This window comes from Idiotropiscis lumnitzeri, chromosome 1, assembly GCF_059441095.1.
Source record: "Idiotropiscis lumnitzeri isolate Australia: NSW breed Sydney's pygmy pipehorse chromosome 1, RoL_Ilum_1.0, whole genome shotgun sequence".
In the NCBI taxonomy this organism is placed as follows: domain Eukaryota; kingdom Metazoa; phylum Chordata; class Actinopteri; order Syngnathiformes; family Syngnathidae; genus Idiotropiscis; species Idiotropiscis lumnitzeri.
In genome coordinates this window covers 16,280,173-16,294,592 of record NC_142391.1, presented here as the reverse complement: position 1 = coordinate 16,294,592, position 14,420 = coordinate 16,280,173, and the positions used below count along the sequence as shown (strand labels likewise).

General features: G+C 39.2%; 1 protein-coding gene across 2 annotated transcripts in view; it reads right to left on the bottom strand.

The window, feature by feature from the left end:
- pxdn (peroxidasin) overlaps positions 1-9,975 on the bottom strand; it is a 46,031-nt gene extending 36,056 nt beyond the window's left edge. For both annotated transcript variants that reach the window (XM_088289019.1, XM_088289085.1), the window contains exon 1: positions 9,708-9,975. In XM_088289019.1, coding sequence (XP_088145145.1) covers positions 9,708-9,895 — 188 coding nt within the window. In that variant the 5' untranslated portion in view covers positions 9,896-9,975. The remainder of the gene's footprint in view (positions 1-9,707) is intronic.
- Between the last annotated feature and the right edge of the window lie 4,445 nt (positions 9,976-14,420).

Genomic DNA, 14,420 nt, shown 5'->3' with positions numbered 1-14,420 from the left:
ACTGCTCAAGCCACACATTCTTTTAAATCAATTCAACTGAAATAGAAGTGCAGCTCTTTCATGCATGAAATAAACATAACAAAAAAAAAAAACAGGAAATGTGGAAGTTGGTCTCTGATGATTGTTTGTGGCCGTTTATTTTAGTTGAATGAAGAAAACGCGTAAAATAAATTTCGTAACATGTCTAGTAAATAATTTGTCAGACATTCCTGAGTTCTAAAAATGACTTGGTTGTTGGGAATGGTTTGATAGTTACTGTAAGTCGTATAAGGAGGTGACCATCAATTTAACAAAGTATACCTTGACTGACTAATCGAAATTCAGTTGACACAAAAAGGCTGAAAGTGACGCGCCTTTTTGTCTAAATAATAACAAACTTGGCAATTGGACAACAAAAGCGCTTATACTATGTAGAGAAAACAAACAGATGCAATGTAAAGGAATGCGTTTTATCCAGCGGACTCACTCTTAGAATTTGACATTGCTTTTCCATGTAGGTCCTTTTTACTGGTACCACGTCACAATCTTCATGTCAAAATGTAAAGTAATGTAACCAGAATTACCTATTTTGATAACACAACATTGGAGGTGCTGCTCTTCATCCCAACCGCTTCACACTCGACTGCAAACTGCTCCACTGAGGGTTGGAGATCACGTCATGAAGAAGCCGACAGTACCACATCATCAGCAAAAAGCAGAGATGCAATATTGAGGCTACCAAACCCGACCCCTTCATTGCCTCGACAGCGTCTAGAAAATCTGTCCATACAACTTACGAACGGAATCGGTGACAAAAGGCAACCTTGGCGGAGTCCAACCCTCAATGAAAACGAATCCGACGTACAGTCGGCAATGCGGACCAAATTAAGACCGTATTAGTGGGCTCGGTAGACTGTATTCCCGAAGCACACGCCACAGAACTCCCAGAGGGACACGGTCGAACTTCGATTGTCATTTTTCACCAACATTGACACCTGCAGTTCAATACAAGCCGTACGAACAACAGCAAAAGCTTGAATTGACGGGTAAATGCTTTCACTCATTTTTCTTATGCAACACAGTTGAAACCAGGCGGCAGACTGAGCAACAACAGCAGGACGCGAATCAGATTACATGGCCCTCATGCATTCCAGACGCACGAGGTGGCAGAATTCAAATAATGAACTTTATCAAGGGAGAGAATTAACCAATTACTAAATAATTGTAATTATTAATAAACAACAAAAAAAACATCCAGGCATGCTGGGTACTACAAGCGCTTCAAACAAACTATCAGTGGTGGGAAGTCAAGGCCTTCTGTGCTGGCCTAACGTAATCAAGAAATCATAATCATATATATATATATTTATCTATCTAAATACATATATACATACATACATACACATTATTTTTGCTGCCGTTTACTTTTGAACGTCTTAAAAGTTCCCTTACGACAAGAAAAAACTAAACTGTTGCAGGACGTCTGGAAAACGTTTGCGACCATGAATGAACCCTAACGAACCCTGACATGAACGTGTATTTTGCAACCTTTGGCAACACACAAATGATTGCGGGTCAGTAGGACAGGACCATAAGCAGGGCACTAAATGATTGGCTCCTTATAGCGGTGAATAAACGAGCTGCTAATTTGAAGTTAATTGCCTCCAATTCACTTCTTTCAGTCCTACATGGAAGAGGGAGGCTCCAAGACGTTAATTGCCTTTCTGCTCTGTTTATTAATTTGCAATGTCCTAAAAAATTATAAATAAATACGGTATTTTCCGGACTGTAAGGTGCACCCGCATATAAGCCGCAGCAACACTTTGTTGAAAAAAAGAGATATACAAGCCCCACCAGGCTATAAGCCGCAGTTTTCTACGTTGAAAAAAATGTGTTTTTCACTGCATGTACAGAACAATTTTGTACTGTGAATGCATATAAAGGTACATGAACAGATTCTTAAAACACAGCAGCATCTTTGCTAATTAAAACAGAAAAGACCCAAGAGAAAAAAAAAAATCTAGATTTATTTTGCGTATTTTCTGAACATTAGCGCGCCCCTACCAGTGGAAGAAAAATCCACAGAAAAGCCGCACCGTTGTATTAGTCGCATGGTTCAAAATCTAGGAAAAAAGTAGCGGCTTATAGTCTGTAAATTACGGTAATAATAATAATAAATGAAAAAAAATGGTGCCAGCAGTTGCGAGTTAGGCCCAAAGACAACATGAGTAGTCCTGGGGTCTGTTCTAAAAATAGCACACAAGTGATGGGCCACTGTGACTTACTAAGAAGAATAAAAACATGATTTATTTATTTAAACTTAACATGGTACCTTTTTTTTTTTTCTCGTGCCAAATACATTTCGTTTAAAAATAAAATAGATTGTGGTCAATTAAAAAAGGCCGTCTTTATTTACCCAAATATTTCCTAATAGGTCATTTTCCAGCAGTAATTTTTATATCGATATACTGCAATATCTTTGCTGAGTTGACGTACCGTCAGAATATATTGACAAATCTATCTATTTAGTCAGGCAGTTGCAACACTTAAGCACACCGAACGATTTGGTGTTCTGCTTCAAATCATGCTCGTCATGTATTGACAGCAAAGCCAAATGTTTTCAATCAACACCAAAAATAAAGGAATAGGTGTCACTGCATCTGTATCTAAAAAGTGAACGTTTATTTTCAGTTCAGTGAATTTAATTTCACTTATGCATCATATGCAGCATTGCAAAAGAAGTTTCTTCAAGTAGTTGCCTAGACCCAGACAATGAGAAAACCTGGCCGCTGCCCAATCCTACATCTGAAGGCCATGTGTGCAACTCTCCTCATTTTCTGTTTGTGGTCAAGAAAGTGGTTTAGCTCTCTGTGACACAAGTCCAAGAACACTTTACCACAGACTGTGTGGACCTGGGACTGTGTGACTCATTAATTGTTGAAAAAGAACATTAGAGCATGGAAGAAAACGACTGAACCTGAACGAGTTGGAAAATAAATACATGTAAAAAAAGAGGAAAAGAACTATGGACTTCTCATTGAAACCAATGTGCGGATGTGCTAACCAGTCAGCCCGCATCACAGGCAGGCGTCCGTGTTTGCATGCGGCAGTTGATTACTTTTTATGTGCTGCAGCAACGGCCAGTCTAACACAGAGCAACCAAAAACGGTGTCATCAGTGTCAAATTAACAGACCTTCCATTAGTATTGACACAGGAAAATTGCAAGAATGACTCAGATTCTTCAAAATCTGACCAAGGAAATGTTGAATTGGGGAGCCGGCAAGGCTAAAACAGTAAAGTTGGGCGATACCTCCAATTTTGTTTATCGATCGATATTAATTGAATAAGTGAACTTTTGCTGGCTGGTCAATATTAATAATAATTTCAGCACAGGCATAATACATTGTTAAATGATTCAATATTTGTATCTTAATCAACATTGAAATTGGTGCTGTTTTGGAGTGGGTTTCACTGCTTTAAGGTAAGACATCCAAACCCTTAACAAAAATTGAGCAACTTTATTAATAGTTACATCAGAGCTTTGAGATTGCTGAGCTTTTGAGAACATCATCTCCTCGGCAACTGAAATACAACAACAAAAATGTTATGTTATTGGGACCAGTGGGGGAAAAAAAGAAACAGTTATCATACATCCCTTGTGAAATGTTTTGCCCTTTAAAAGCAATGCAAACAAATCTGCCCAAGAGGGACAGAGACAATAGTGACGATTATTTTAGAACCACAATGTTTCAGAGAGTTGTGGTTTCCCAAAAGACTTCCCAAGATAATCCTTACTTCATTATTACATTAATTGGTTTCATAACTGGTCATTTTAGGTTTTTTTTTTTTTTTACGTTCAGGTCGCTGAGTCAAGAATTGCTCTTTGCAGAATCCATATTGTTCTCTGCAAATCGCGATGGAATGTTATCAGTGTTAAGACAGGAAACTGTTTTTTTTTTTTTTTTACTTTAAAAATAACCACAATGTTTTTTAGGGTTATTGTCAGAATCAAATGAAAAAAGAAGTTTGGAACAGTATTCGCCTAGCTTGATGACTACTGGAAGGGGCAATGTCGTATCTTGAGGCCGATCTCGGTGTGCAAATTAGCAAAGCTTTGGGGATTTCTGACTTTGCATTCCATAATGCTGCAGAGACTGAGTGCCTCACAAAGCCTGACTGCAGCAAATTGCAAACAATGTAACTTCACTTTCCCTCCTCTCTCACTGTCACTCGGTCAGACCGGTCCATTGTTTTGAGCCAGTCGGACATTAAGACACTTAAATCAGGAGGCAATTTAAGACGGTCCACGCCTCTTATCAATTACCGTAAATGAATCATATTTCCCATTGCGATTGGTACTGATGCAAATGGCAAAATAAAACTTACGATGTGTCCATTGTCTTCAGTCTCACAAGTCTATTGAAAGTCATGACTGATTGTGATGGGCTAGTGATGAGTGAAAACCGTGATAAAAAAGGCAAAAGACAGGAAGCGTTCCTGGACCAAGTTTCCGGCCACCCAATATACAACGAGACATGTCAAACTCACGGAGCACAACTACTCGGGGTAAAACAAGGCAATCAACTTGACATTTTCTTCCTCACTTTCCACATTGGCCATTAAATTGCAACCACTAAACAGAGGAGCTGATCGTTGCGAGCAGATAAAAACAACAGCACGCACCCATATTACGTCACTTCCCAGAATGTATTGTGAAGTTAATGTTTCGACAAAATGGATTAAACTGGAAACTGAAACTGTTACTATCAACCAAAAAAAATAATTTCAAGTGAACATGCCATTACAGCAGATGTTCTTTTTCATCATCATATCGTGTCACACCAGTGGTTTATCCATATTTTTGCCCTGTCTGTGACCTTTTGTAGGTCTGGTGGAGTGATATATATGGGGCTTATTGGACATTCAAGTTGGATATGTTTCATATTTTGGTTTAGGAAACCACAGTCACATACTGAGGATGTGGCAAGGCCCCATTTTGTTAGGTTGTCTTTGGTTTTCGCAACACCAGATCTTGCACGGTTTAGGGTACACCATTTTTTCCTTTCAAGGTTTGTGCCCTTGGGTAGTTTTTCTTTTGGTTTTGGGACACACGGTTGTTCTGGTCCCATGTTTTCTTTTTCTCTCCATTTATTCATTCTGTACCGTCTAGGGGTGATGTTTTCAGGCAGACTTTCAGTTGAAATGAAACTTTCCCTAGATTTCAGCCTGGGAGGGACTGGTACATGGGAGAAGAGTGGATGGCGATTATCATTTTCTTGCTTGCGTTTTTCCACTTTGGTGTGTGTTTCTCTTCTCAAGGCAGGAGGTGGAATGCCCGAGAGCCTGTGGAGGATATTGACTGGTGTTGGTCTTAATGCTCCAGTTATCACACGGCAAGCTTCATTAAGGATAGGATCTATTTTGCTGGCATGGGCATGTTCTTTTTAATGTAACATGGAGCAAATTAAGCCAATGTGAAAGCTATGTTGGCATTTGGTGCTCTCAAAAACAGGCAATTTTTTTTTTTTTATGATTTGAACAAGTTGTACTACCGAAGTGATTATTTAGAATGCATGAACATTCTCCACAGCCGGCATCTGCACATGTAGCAGTCCGCGTCAGGAACTAGCGTAAGGACCCAAGGTCAATCGCCATTAAATAAAGATAAAATACTTCATGTGTGCCGTCATACACTGTCAGACTGAGTAAGAGCTATCTGCAGATCTGCAGTTGCCATGTTTGTACTATTTCATATTGCTAAATAAAGATTATAAAAAAAAACAAGCAAACTTTATTTGTTTATTCGTAATCTTGCAGAATATAATCTTGCAGTGTTCCTTGAAATTTAGACCGAGAAGCCAGTGCTGCTTGACGTCAAAATGTTTGCCAGCCTTCTTTTCTTATTATCTTTGAGTTGCAGGCATCATCAAACAATTAGTACTGAAATGTAGGCCGGACGTGTTTGTGCAAATTTATTTGAAATTGAATTTCTGTGATTTGGGGGAATGCGGCAGTCCACGAATAGCGAAAATGTGCATACAAGTAACGTCCATTATCCGTTGCAAGTTTCTCAATAATTAATCAACATCAATGCCATAAAATGAAGTGGCTGAAGGAGGACTGCACCAAGTTAAATAAAATGCATCATAAAAGTAAGTAAGGAACGAGTAAAAATTAAAATGACCTAATGTGCCTGATCAATATCACGTCAATAGAAGAAGGGAAAAATAAAGCTTGTATTTGTTACTTTTGTATTTCAGTACTCTGTAGCGTCTGCCTGAAGGAAGCAACTCATATTTCGAGCACTGAAAAATTTATTGCAAAGAAGGGAACTTTTTCCTTCCGATCACTTTCATTGCAGTCACAATTCGTTTGAATTTGAATTTTGGTTTTACATTTGACGGTTAATTGACCAAATCAGGCGAGCATGCAGTATCTGATTAAACTGTCAAAGTTGGCATGGTAAAAAGAATTCATGAGGAAGTAAAGCCTCTGAGCAATTAACGAGTGCACTATTACGTGTAAAACCATAAAGTACTATGAAGCCAAAACAAATTGTAGATGACAACAATTAGATCAACATGCTATTAGAACTGCAAAGTGAATTAAAAATCCACACCTTTTCCACAATCGGAAGGCAATTTCACCAGCAGCCCATTACTGGCACAAACCTTAATACATCCAATATCATATTGGAAGAAGATATTACTTCTCCAAATCCTTGAGAAATCTACAGATGTGTCACTATTAATTTACTATCATGCCTAAATTCCCAAGAGAAAAAAGCTGAAAAACATATGGTTGCCAGAAAAATACTGGGGGGAAAAACATCAGAGTTTCCTGGTCCAAATGTCTTGTAGAAAAGTGTTTGGCACAAAGCCTGAGTGTGATCACGCCAAGATTTTTGGTTTTATACAAAAGCATATCAATACAAGATTCAAGATATTTTCAGCCATTTGGACTACTCACTAGTAACATTGATTATAATTATGTGGACCCTAATCATGAATATATTTGCTTCCAATTACCAAAATATATTTCGGAACAACAAAGAATATATAAAAATAATGTATTTCAAACTACTTGGCAGTCTAAACATCTTCATATTTTCTCATGAAAAAAAAAAATTCTACCACATTACAATAAAAATAATGACAGTAAATCTAATTCAGTTTCACAATTACCTAAATATTATCCATCCATGTTCGACCACTTATCTTATCTACTTGCGTCATTTCATTGTGTAAATACATTTCTAATGATCATAATAATATGTAAACTTTAACATTAAGAAGTGTTTTTTTTTTTTTGCCTACTTAAAAAAATTCAAATAAATGTCAAATGGGCTGCTGTATTTTGCCAACGAAATGAAGTATGAATTATCACACCTGACCACATGCATACACATTTGCATTGAATTACACCTCGACACTTTTTTTTCCCTTGCAGATGGTCAGCTGTGTGTGGGATATCAGGCCGTCAGGTATTCATGTCCTGACCTGACGACAGATGGGAGGAGAGGCAAAGAGTGGCTATGACTTCAAAGCTTGCAAGCATGAAAGCATGCAGGAAATGACAGCGTGCACTTGTGTTGTATCAACCCGGCAACAAATTTAGACATCCTGCTTGAACACCTAAACAATACTCTCATTGCTGTGGTAAAGGATGGGAGGGGGTGACGGGTGGGGTGTGTCCACTCGAGCCTGTTGTGGTCTGGTCTGGTCTGGACCATGAGTTCACTGCAAGGCTGTCATGGGGCGACCCCAGATGTTAAAGGACAAGGCCATTTTCTGCAGGGTGGCTGCTTTGGTTCAAGCTGACTAAGTTGGCTCTTTGTCCTCCTGTTTCCTGGCAGACTGCAACTATTAATAGGTCAGTGCATTGACAAGTAGATCCACAGTGCCAATCCCACACAAAGGCGGCAATGTATTTGAGGAGTTGGCTTGATTGACGGCTGTATAGCCTCCAGTGTGAAAGGCTGAGCTATTCAGCTGGGCCTAAAGGCCTCAACACACCAATTCCACGTCGGCCGTTGTGGTCAACTTTTGCGTTGAAGTCAGAATGTCGAAACAAAATATGACCAAAGAACACCCGCGGGGCCGACAACCACTACGGAAAGTTCTGCGCGGACGTGAGAAGTTGTACCCCTCCACGCTATCGGCGACGATAGTCCATTAACATCTTTTTGAATGAACGTGATTACTTTGTCTTCACGCTCTCCTGTCCAGCCAGCCATTAAGTCCATAGAGGAGATGTGAAAATGAGCAAATTTCATTTCATACTTGAGAAATACCTTCAATTTTCACCACTTTGTCCAGGGCACTCATTCGCTAGCTAACAGCCAATCACAGTGCTCATTTAACCCGACAGCCTGACCCGATTCTATATGATGAATCGACCGAACACGCCCCCCTATATGCCCCTACAACAGTTCAGACTTTACGACTTGGCACGTTACACTAAACGGACGGCATATACCGATTTTCTGACGGCCAATGTCGGAGACGCCATAATGTACACCCAGGTAGAAAGCGGTTCAGTAGCAGTCAATTTCTGGCAATTTACACAGATGTACGATGTTGAGGTAATACTGAAGTTCAATTTGTTTTTTGGACTTTCCCAAGGTAAAAAAATAAAAATAAAATAGTCCAGGTATATTCCTTTGTAAGGTGGTCAAGAGTACACATGCAGTTGCTTTGTGGGCACCAATACCATTATATGGCATTAGCAGTCGGAAAAAAGCGGTTCTGTATGAATCCTTTCTCTCAGTCAACGTCATTTACAAAATGTACTTGACATTTCCCAGGCCTAAAGGGGCTCAGGTACATTCCCAAACTGATATTATCTCTACTAATCGACCCTTTAGAGATAGTTTCATGATATTCAAAGTAATTGTTTTCCCTTTCGGGCCAAAAAGGTACAGGATTGTGTCGCCCGCGAAGGCAAACCATGTGCGGTAGCTTTATTTTATTTTATTTTATTTCTTTTATTGGAGGGGTCGGTGAAATGCAGGGAGAGATGCGCTTTAAAGGGACGAGGAACGGACGGAGAAGCAGGTTTTTCACACCAGTGAGAAGCCACTGTTACCCTGAAGTTACAATACTAGATAATGTATTTTTATTGCTAAGGGTAAACAGAATTCTCTGGACGTCTCAAATATTTCACAAGTAGCAAGAATTGTGTCCCTTCCCTCAAGAGTACAACAGAAACAATAACAGCAAAAACAGAACAAAAGAAACGGTTCCATAACAATATCTGGATTACAAAGTGGTCAGGAGTGTCCTCAAAAAGGGGGTCTTGACAATTTCCAAATTCAAGCAGCCAACAGAAGCATGACCCTTGCCTTTGGATCCCCCACTGACTGACTTTCACACCCCACGTTGTTCATTCGGCGCCCCTTTACCAGCTCTGTGATCCCAAAACCCTGACCATTAACCCCGCCAGCCAAAAGCGAAGTTCACCAGCAGGTGTTGGAGAAAACTTCCTGGGACATACATTGTAAGAGATCGCACCATTTTCAAAAGCATTTGTCATTTTGTGCGCAACGCAACTAGTGGTCGAGAAAGTTGGTTTCGAAACAGCAACTTGAACAAGAACGACCCCAGGGAACAGTAAAGGTTACCACGAGGCTTCAAATGTTGGGGGGGAAATGTTCCTTTCGCATGCACAATCTCAGCTCTCTTGTTGCCGTTTGAGTGAAGGGAAAAGAAAATCGGGTGCGACTTACAGAATGGTGGTCTGCGGAGAGACAGCCGGTACTGTTTCCAGATTCAGATGCATACATCGCACAGTGGTTCGGAAACACAAACACCGACTCGGACATGACAGAACCGGCTGGGGTCCGCTAGCGAGCAAAAGCAAAGCCGCGGCGAGGAGGAGACGCGGAGAGAGGAGCTGGGGAGCTCGCAGCGCCATTGCTAGCTGTGAGCGGAGCAGCGCCGAGCACAGCACAGACGGTCACAGCCGCAGACGACCACGCGCAAACAGTCGCGGGAACGCGCGGGCACGCGCGGGGCGAGACAGCCGAGCACATTTGCAGTTAGTTTGCGATCTAGCTATGCTTAATGGTTCTGAAACTTTGTGCATCTCTTCCAAAAATACTTCGTTATCCATGTACCGCCATGATGGGCAACATTAAAATCCGGTGGATAATAGCCCTGAGTATCCAGGATAAACAGTAAAAAAAGCACATTTACTTAATTCATGTTTATGTGTTGTAACCCACAGTAACAGCATGCCGTTTGAACATTGTGTTTGGAAATTGGAAAGGAAAAACTGTATCTAAGTATTGATTCTATTAAAATGAATTGCTCTCAAATTACAGACAAATTTCATACAGGCCTAAATGTTTATACAATCCAATACAATAAAAACAAAAGGTTCGGAAAGATTTCATGGAAACGTATTGTATTTAACAACTGAATAGTAATTATTAAAATAAGTGAAAAAAATACTTGACTAAAATTTCATGCATTCATTGTGAAGAACTTAACCACACATCAGCGATCCATCTGAAAAAAATACCCAAATTGTGAATTGTCTGCATGTTTAAAAACGACGAGCTATTGCAAGCAACGCTGTGATGTCAAATTCTTCATTAAAATGAACTAGGGGGATTGCAGGCATGATGTTTTGGGAAATACAAGACTAGACACAAACAAAGATGGGACCTGCAGATATGTAGCAAACTTATATTCTATATTAATGACATTTGCTGTTTTCTTTTTTAAGTTAAAAAAAATGTGGTTCGACACTGACAAATAATCTTAGAATTTAAACAGAACAAAGTATACAATCTTTAGTACGAGAAAAAGTAAACACCAATTAAAAATGATTATCAATTAAATGAAATAGCAAGAGTAAATGAAACTACATTTCGTGGAGTTATTACAGATGAAAAATTATGTTGGAACTCACACTCAAAATGCAAAAAGAAAAATCTAAAAAAAGACAGGCATCCTGTATAAAAACAAGAAACTCCTAAATAAGGCATCTTTATATACAATATATTGGTGATTATTATTGCCATACCTTACATACTGTTTGGACATAAATGTTAATACAAGACAAAATAAACACTCAGTCTATCTTTAAGATACAAAAAAAAGCTATACCAATCATTAACCGTGTAATTTTTGTAGAATCAACTAATCAATGAGTAGCCTGGAGGTATCGCGCAACATTGTGGCACTTGGAAATCACAATTTTTGATTTGTCATAATAGAATTTATGAATTAATCCCAAGTAGTTGTTTTAGAAATCCAGACTTTGTTAACGTGATCAGTGAGGGAGTGGCTAATTAGTTCTGTAGAGGTCAATTAGTGGCGCCCAGAGTTCTAAGCTAACATGGCAAAGCGGCATTAAGCAGTTATGTAGCACAAAAATTGAATAAGATGCCAACAGAAGTAAAGTCAGCCCTGTTGTGTGTGTTGTAGATTTATAAAAGACACAGGAAGCTTCGATGTGACACTCGGTAGTTTGCTTTACTGCAGCACTGTCTCCAACACCTCTTCGAATCTCCAGTACACCCTTCATTCCCAGTCTCCTGCACTGGCGCCCCTTAGTGGGCATTTACGTCATTACACAGAGCATTAGTACAAGGCTAAATTGTAAATGCATTTAACGCCAAGTTAAAACCAATTTCCCCCCTGTAGCATTACCATTAACTCTAAGTAAACTTGTGGTGCTGATGAAATCACACCTGGCAGGTATATGTTGTTATTGTTAAAGTTTCAGTTTACCCAAAATGTTTTTGACTATCCATCACCAAATGGGTGAGTCCACCCGGGATGTGAGTTTGAACTCGACAGTGTAATCTATAATCCATATGTGCCCTGCAATTGCCTTCCTACCAAACGCAGGGTGTCTCATGCCTCTTGCCCAAGGTCAGCTGGGATAGCCTCCAACTGACCAACAACTCCAATGGGAGTACAGAGTGTTGTGAAAAGAAGTGGATGAAGAGTGAAAAAGAGTGGCCCTGGGGACGAGTTGTCATTTTGAGCATAATCCACTTCCCAGTGAAATAAAGATGTAATGGTTTTCTGAACTGCTGTGGCAACACGATTGTGGGACATAAGGCAAAGTTATAACTCCAGCAATGGCCAAACAGTGGATTAAAGATACTGATACAAATAGGTCTTAAATATGAACAGTGATTTCAACTTGCTTCAGGGCACTTTAACACAATTCCAAAGATGGACTGGCCTTTTCTCAACATTACATGTGGCATTCTTCTATCTGGGCCGCACGAGACCAATTTATATCAGCTATGCAACACAAAATAATGGCAATGTCTTATCAATATTTAAACTCAGCAAAAACTATGAATCTTTAACCATCTTTTAGCAGACCTAATTTTGCACCTTAAATTTCCCAATGTTTTCTTGTCTGAAATATAAACATAAGCTCATTTTCTGGCTCCAATTCAGCCTTGTTGTGTACAATGCACGTCTGGACATACAGTACAGTACAAACAAGAAATAGTTAACGTCACTGTTTAAATTCCAAAACCTTGTCTCACGCCCTAACCGTAATCACATTGTTTGTTTTTCATCCTGTTTTTAAACATGTTCTGGAGACACAACAGTGCTTTGATCTCAACGGAGTGCAGGAAACATCTGTGTACTGTATGCACTCCTCTAATTGTTTTCATTGCATCATAGATTCATTGAACATGTTTTTAGGCCTTTGTTACACACTGTTGGAAGTCACAGGCATGTCACTGAACAAAACAAAGTTTTTTTTTACTCAGCCATACAGGACTGCACTACCAGTGCAAAAAAAGGACTCAGGTTAAGTAGCTGTCACTTGTCATTGAAATCTTTAAGTTTAAACAGTCTTTCTCTGACCAAGTTTCCCCGATCAGGGAATGGCTGGTGGGTTGTAATGGCCAGTTAGTATGTCAGCCTCACAGTTCTGAGGTTCAGGGTTTGAAACTGCATGTTTATGTGATTATGTGTGTTTTCACCAAATATCCTTCCACATAACCGAAAACTTGCTGAAAGACTCGAAATTTCCCACTGTTGTGAATGTGAGCGTGTGCGGTTGTGCTTGCTGTCAAGTGTTCGCTCAAAGTCGGCTGCATTGGGGCAGCCACAAACCAATGAAGGCAAGTTGGTACAGAAAATAGATGGATGGTTGCTAACTTGTGACTCAGTGTATTTTTCAATATTTTTAGAGTAGAACCCTTCATGAAAAATGTCTTACAGAATTTACACAAACGTGATATTTATTATTGATATACATATTAATATTAATTATTTGTGGAGGCCGGTTTTATCTCTACAGTTTCTGAAGCTCCATTTTACTTGGAAGGTGAATAAATAGTCAATAGTGTGTCAAATGTGCAACGCCAAATTATAATGTGAAACATATTTTAGTATGTATGAAAGAAGAATGTGGAGTCCACCATTATGCGCTCCCTCCATAAAACCGATAAAGATGCTTATCATGAACCATTTTCCGAACAACTACAAACAAGACGTGTTTTGGGAAGTTGAAATCAATCAACTTGCTACGAAAAACTGCCAATTGTATGAAGCAGCACCTTTGTGTTGCACCGTTTGCGTTGTCTGACATCTGCTGGCGAATTGATGTACTGTACTGTGATGCGAAATGTCAAAATTTGATATGTGGGACTCATATTTGTCTGCTATTACATACACTAGGATTTTTACTAAACTATTAGAAATGATGTGATTTAATGTCTAATACAAATAGGTATACCTATTTGTGTACCGGCAAGAGTTGTAACAGTACTTGGAAATTGATGAAACAATGAAATTATGCTTTAAAAAGGTATCGTAATAAACGTATGTAAGCGCTTAAGTCACTGGTGTCAAACTCTCGGCCCGGGGGCCAGATCTGGCCCACGACCTCAAATCATGTGTCAACTTCATTTTTCTAGCACATTTTCTTCAATTTTAACAACACTGAGATATGAGATATTGCCATTTGTTATCAACCCTCCCCTTTTAAAATACATTGAAGAATTGTTGAAAAAACAATACCAACTGGCTTCTGATTTAAAAACTGGCTTTCCATCAATTTGTCGTGTGTTATGTGATAACGTAAGAAGAGCATACATTTATATGGGTTCACACTCATAACTGCCCTCTGAGGGAAATCATAACTACGATGTGGCCCGTCCACAGAAATGAGTTTGACACCCCGGACTTAAATGAATAATGAATAATAATACACTTGTAAGACTACAATACTAATACTTTTTAAGAAGTTACAACCCTCCCCATGCTAGGCAGCCATTTAAAAGATAAGACATGCTAGCATTTGTCTTCAACGCTAGCACTAATACAACACATCAAATTAAACAAGAGAAACGAGTACTCGAGCTTATATAAGTGGCAAACTTTGTATGTACTACACAATGGACACCAATTAAACTTTAAAAGAATTATGGCAGAATAAAAAACAACAAAAA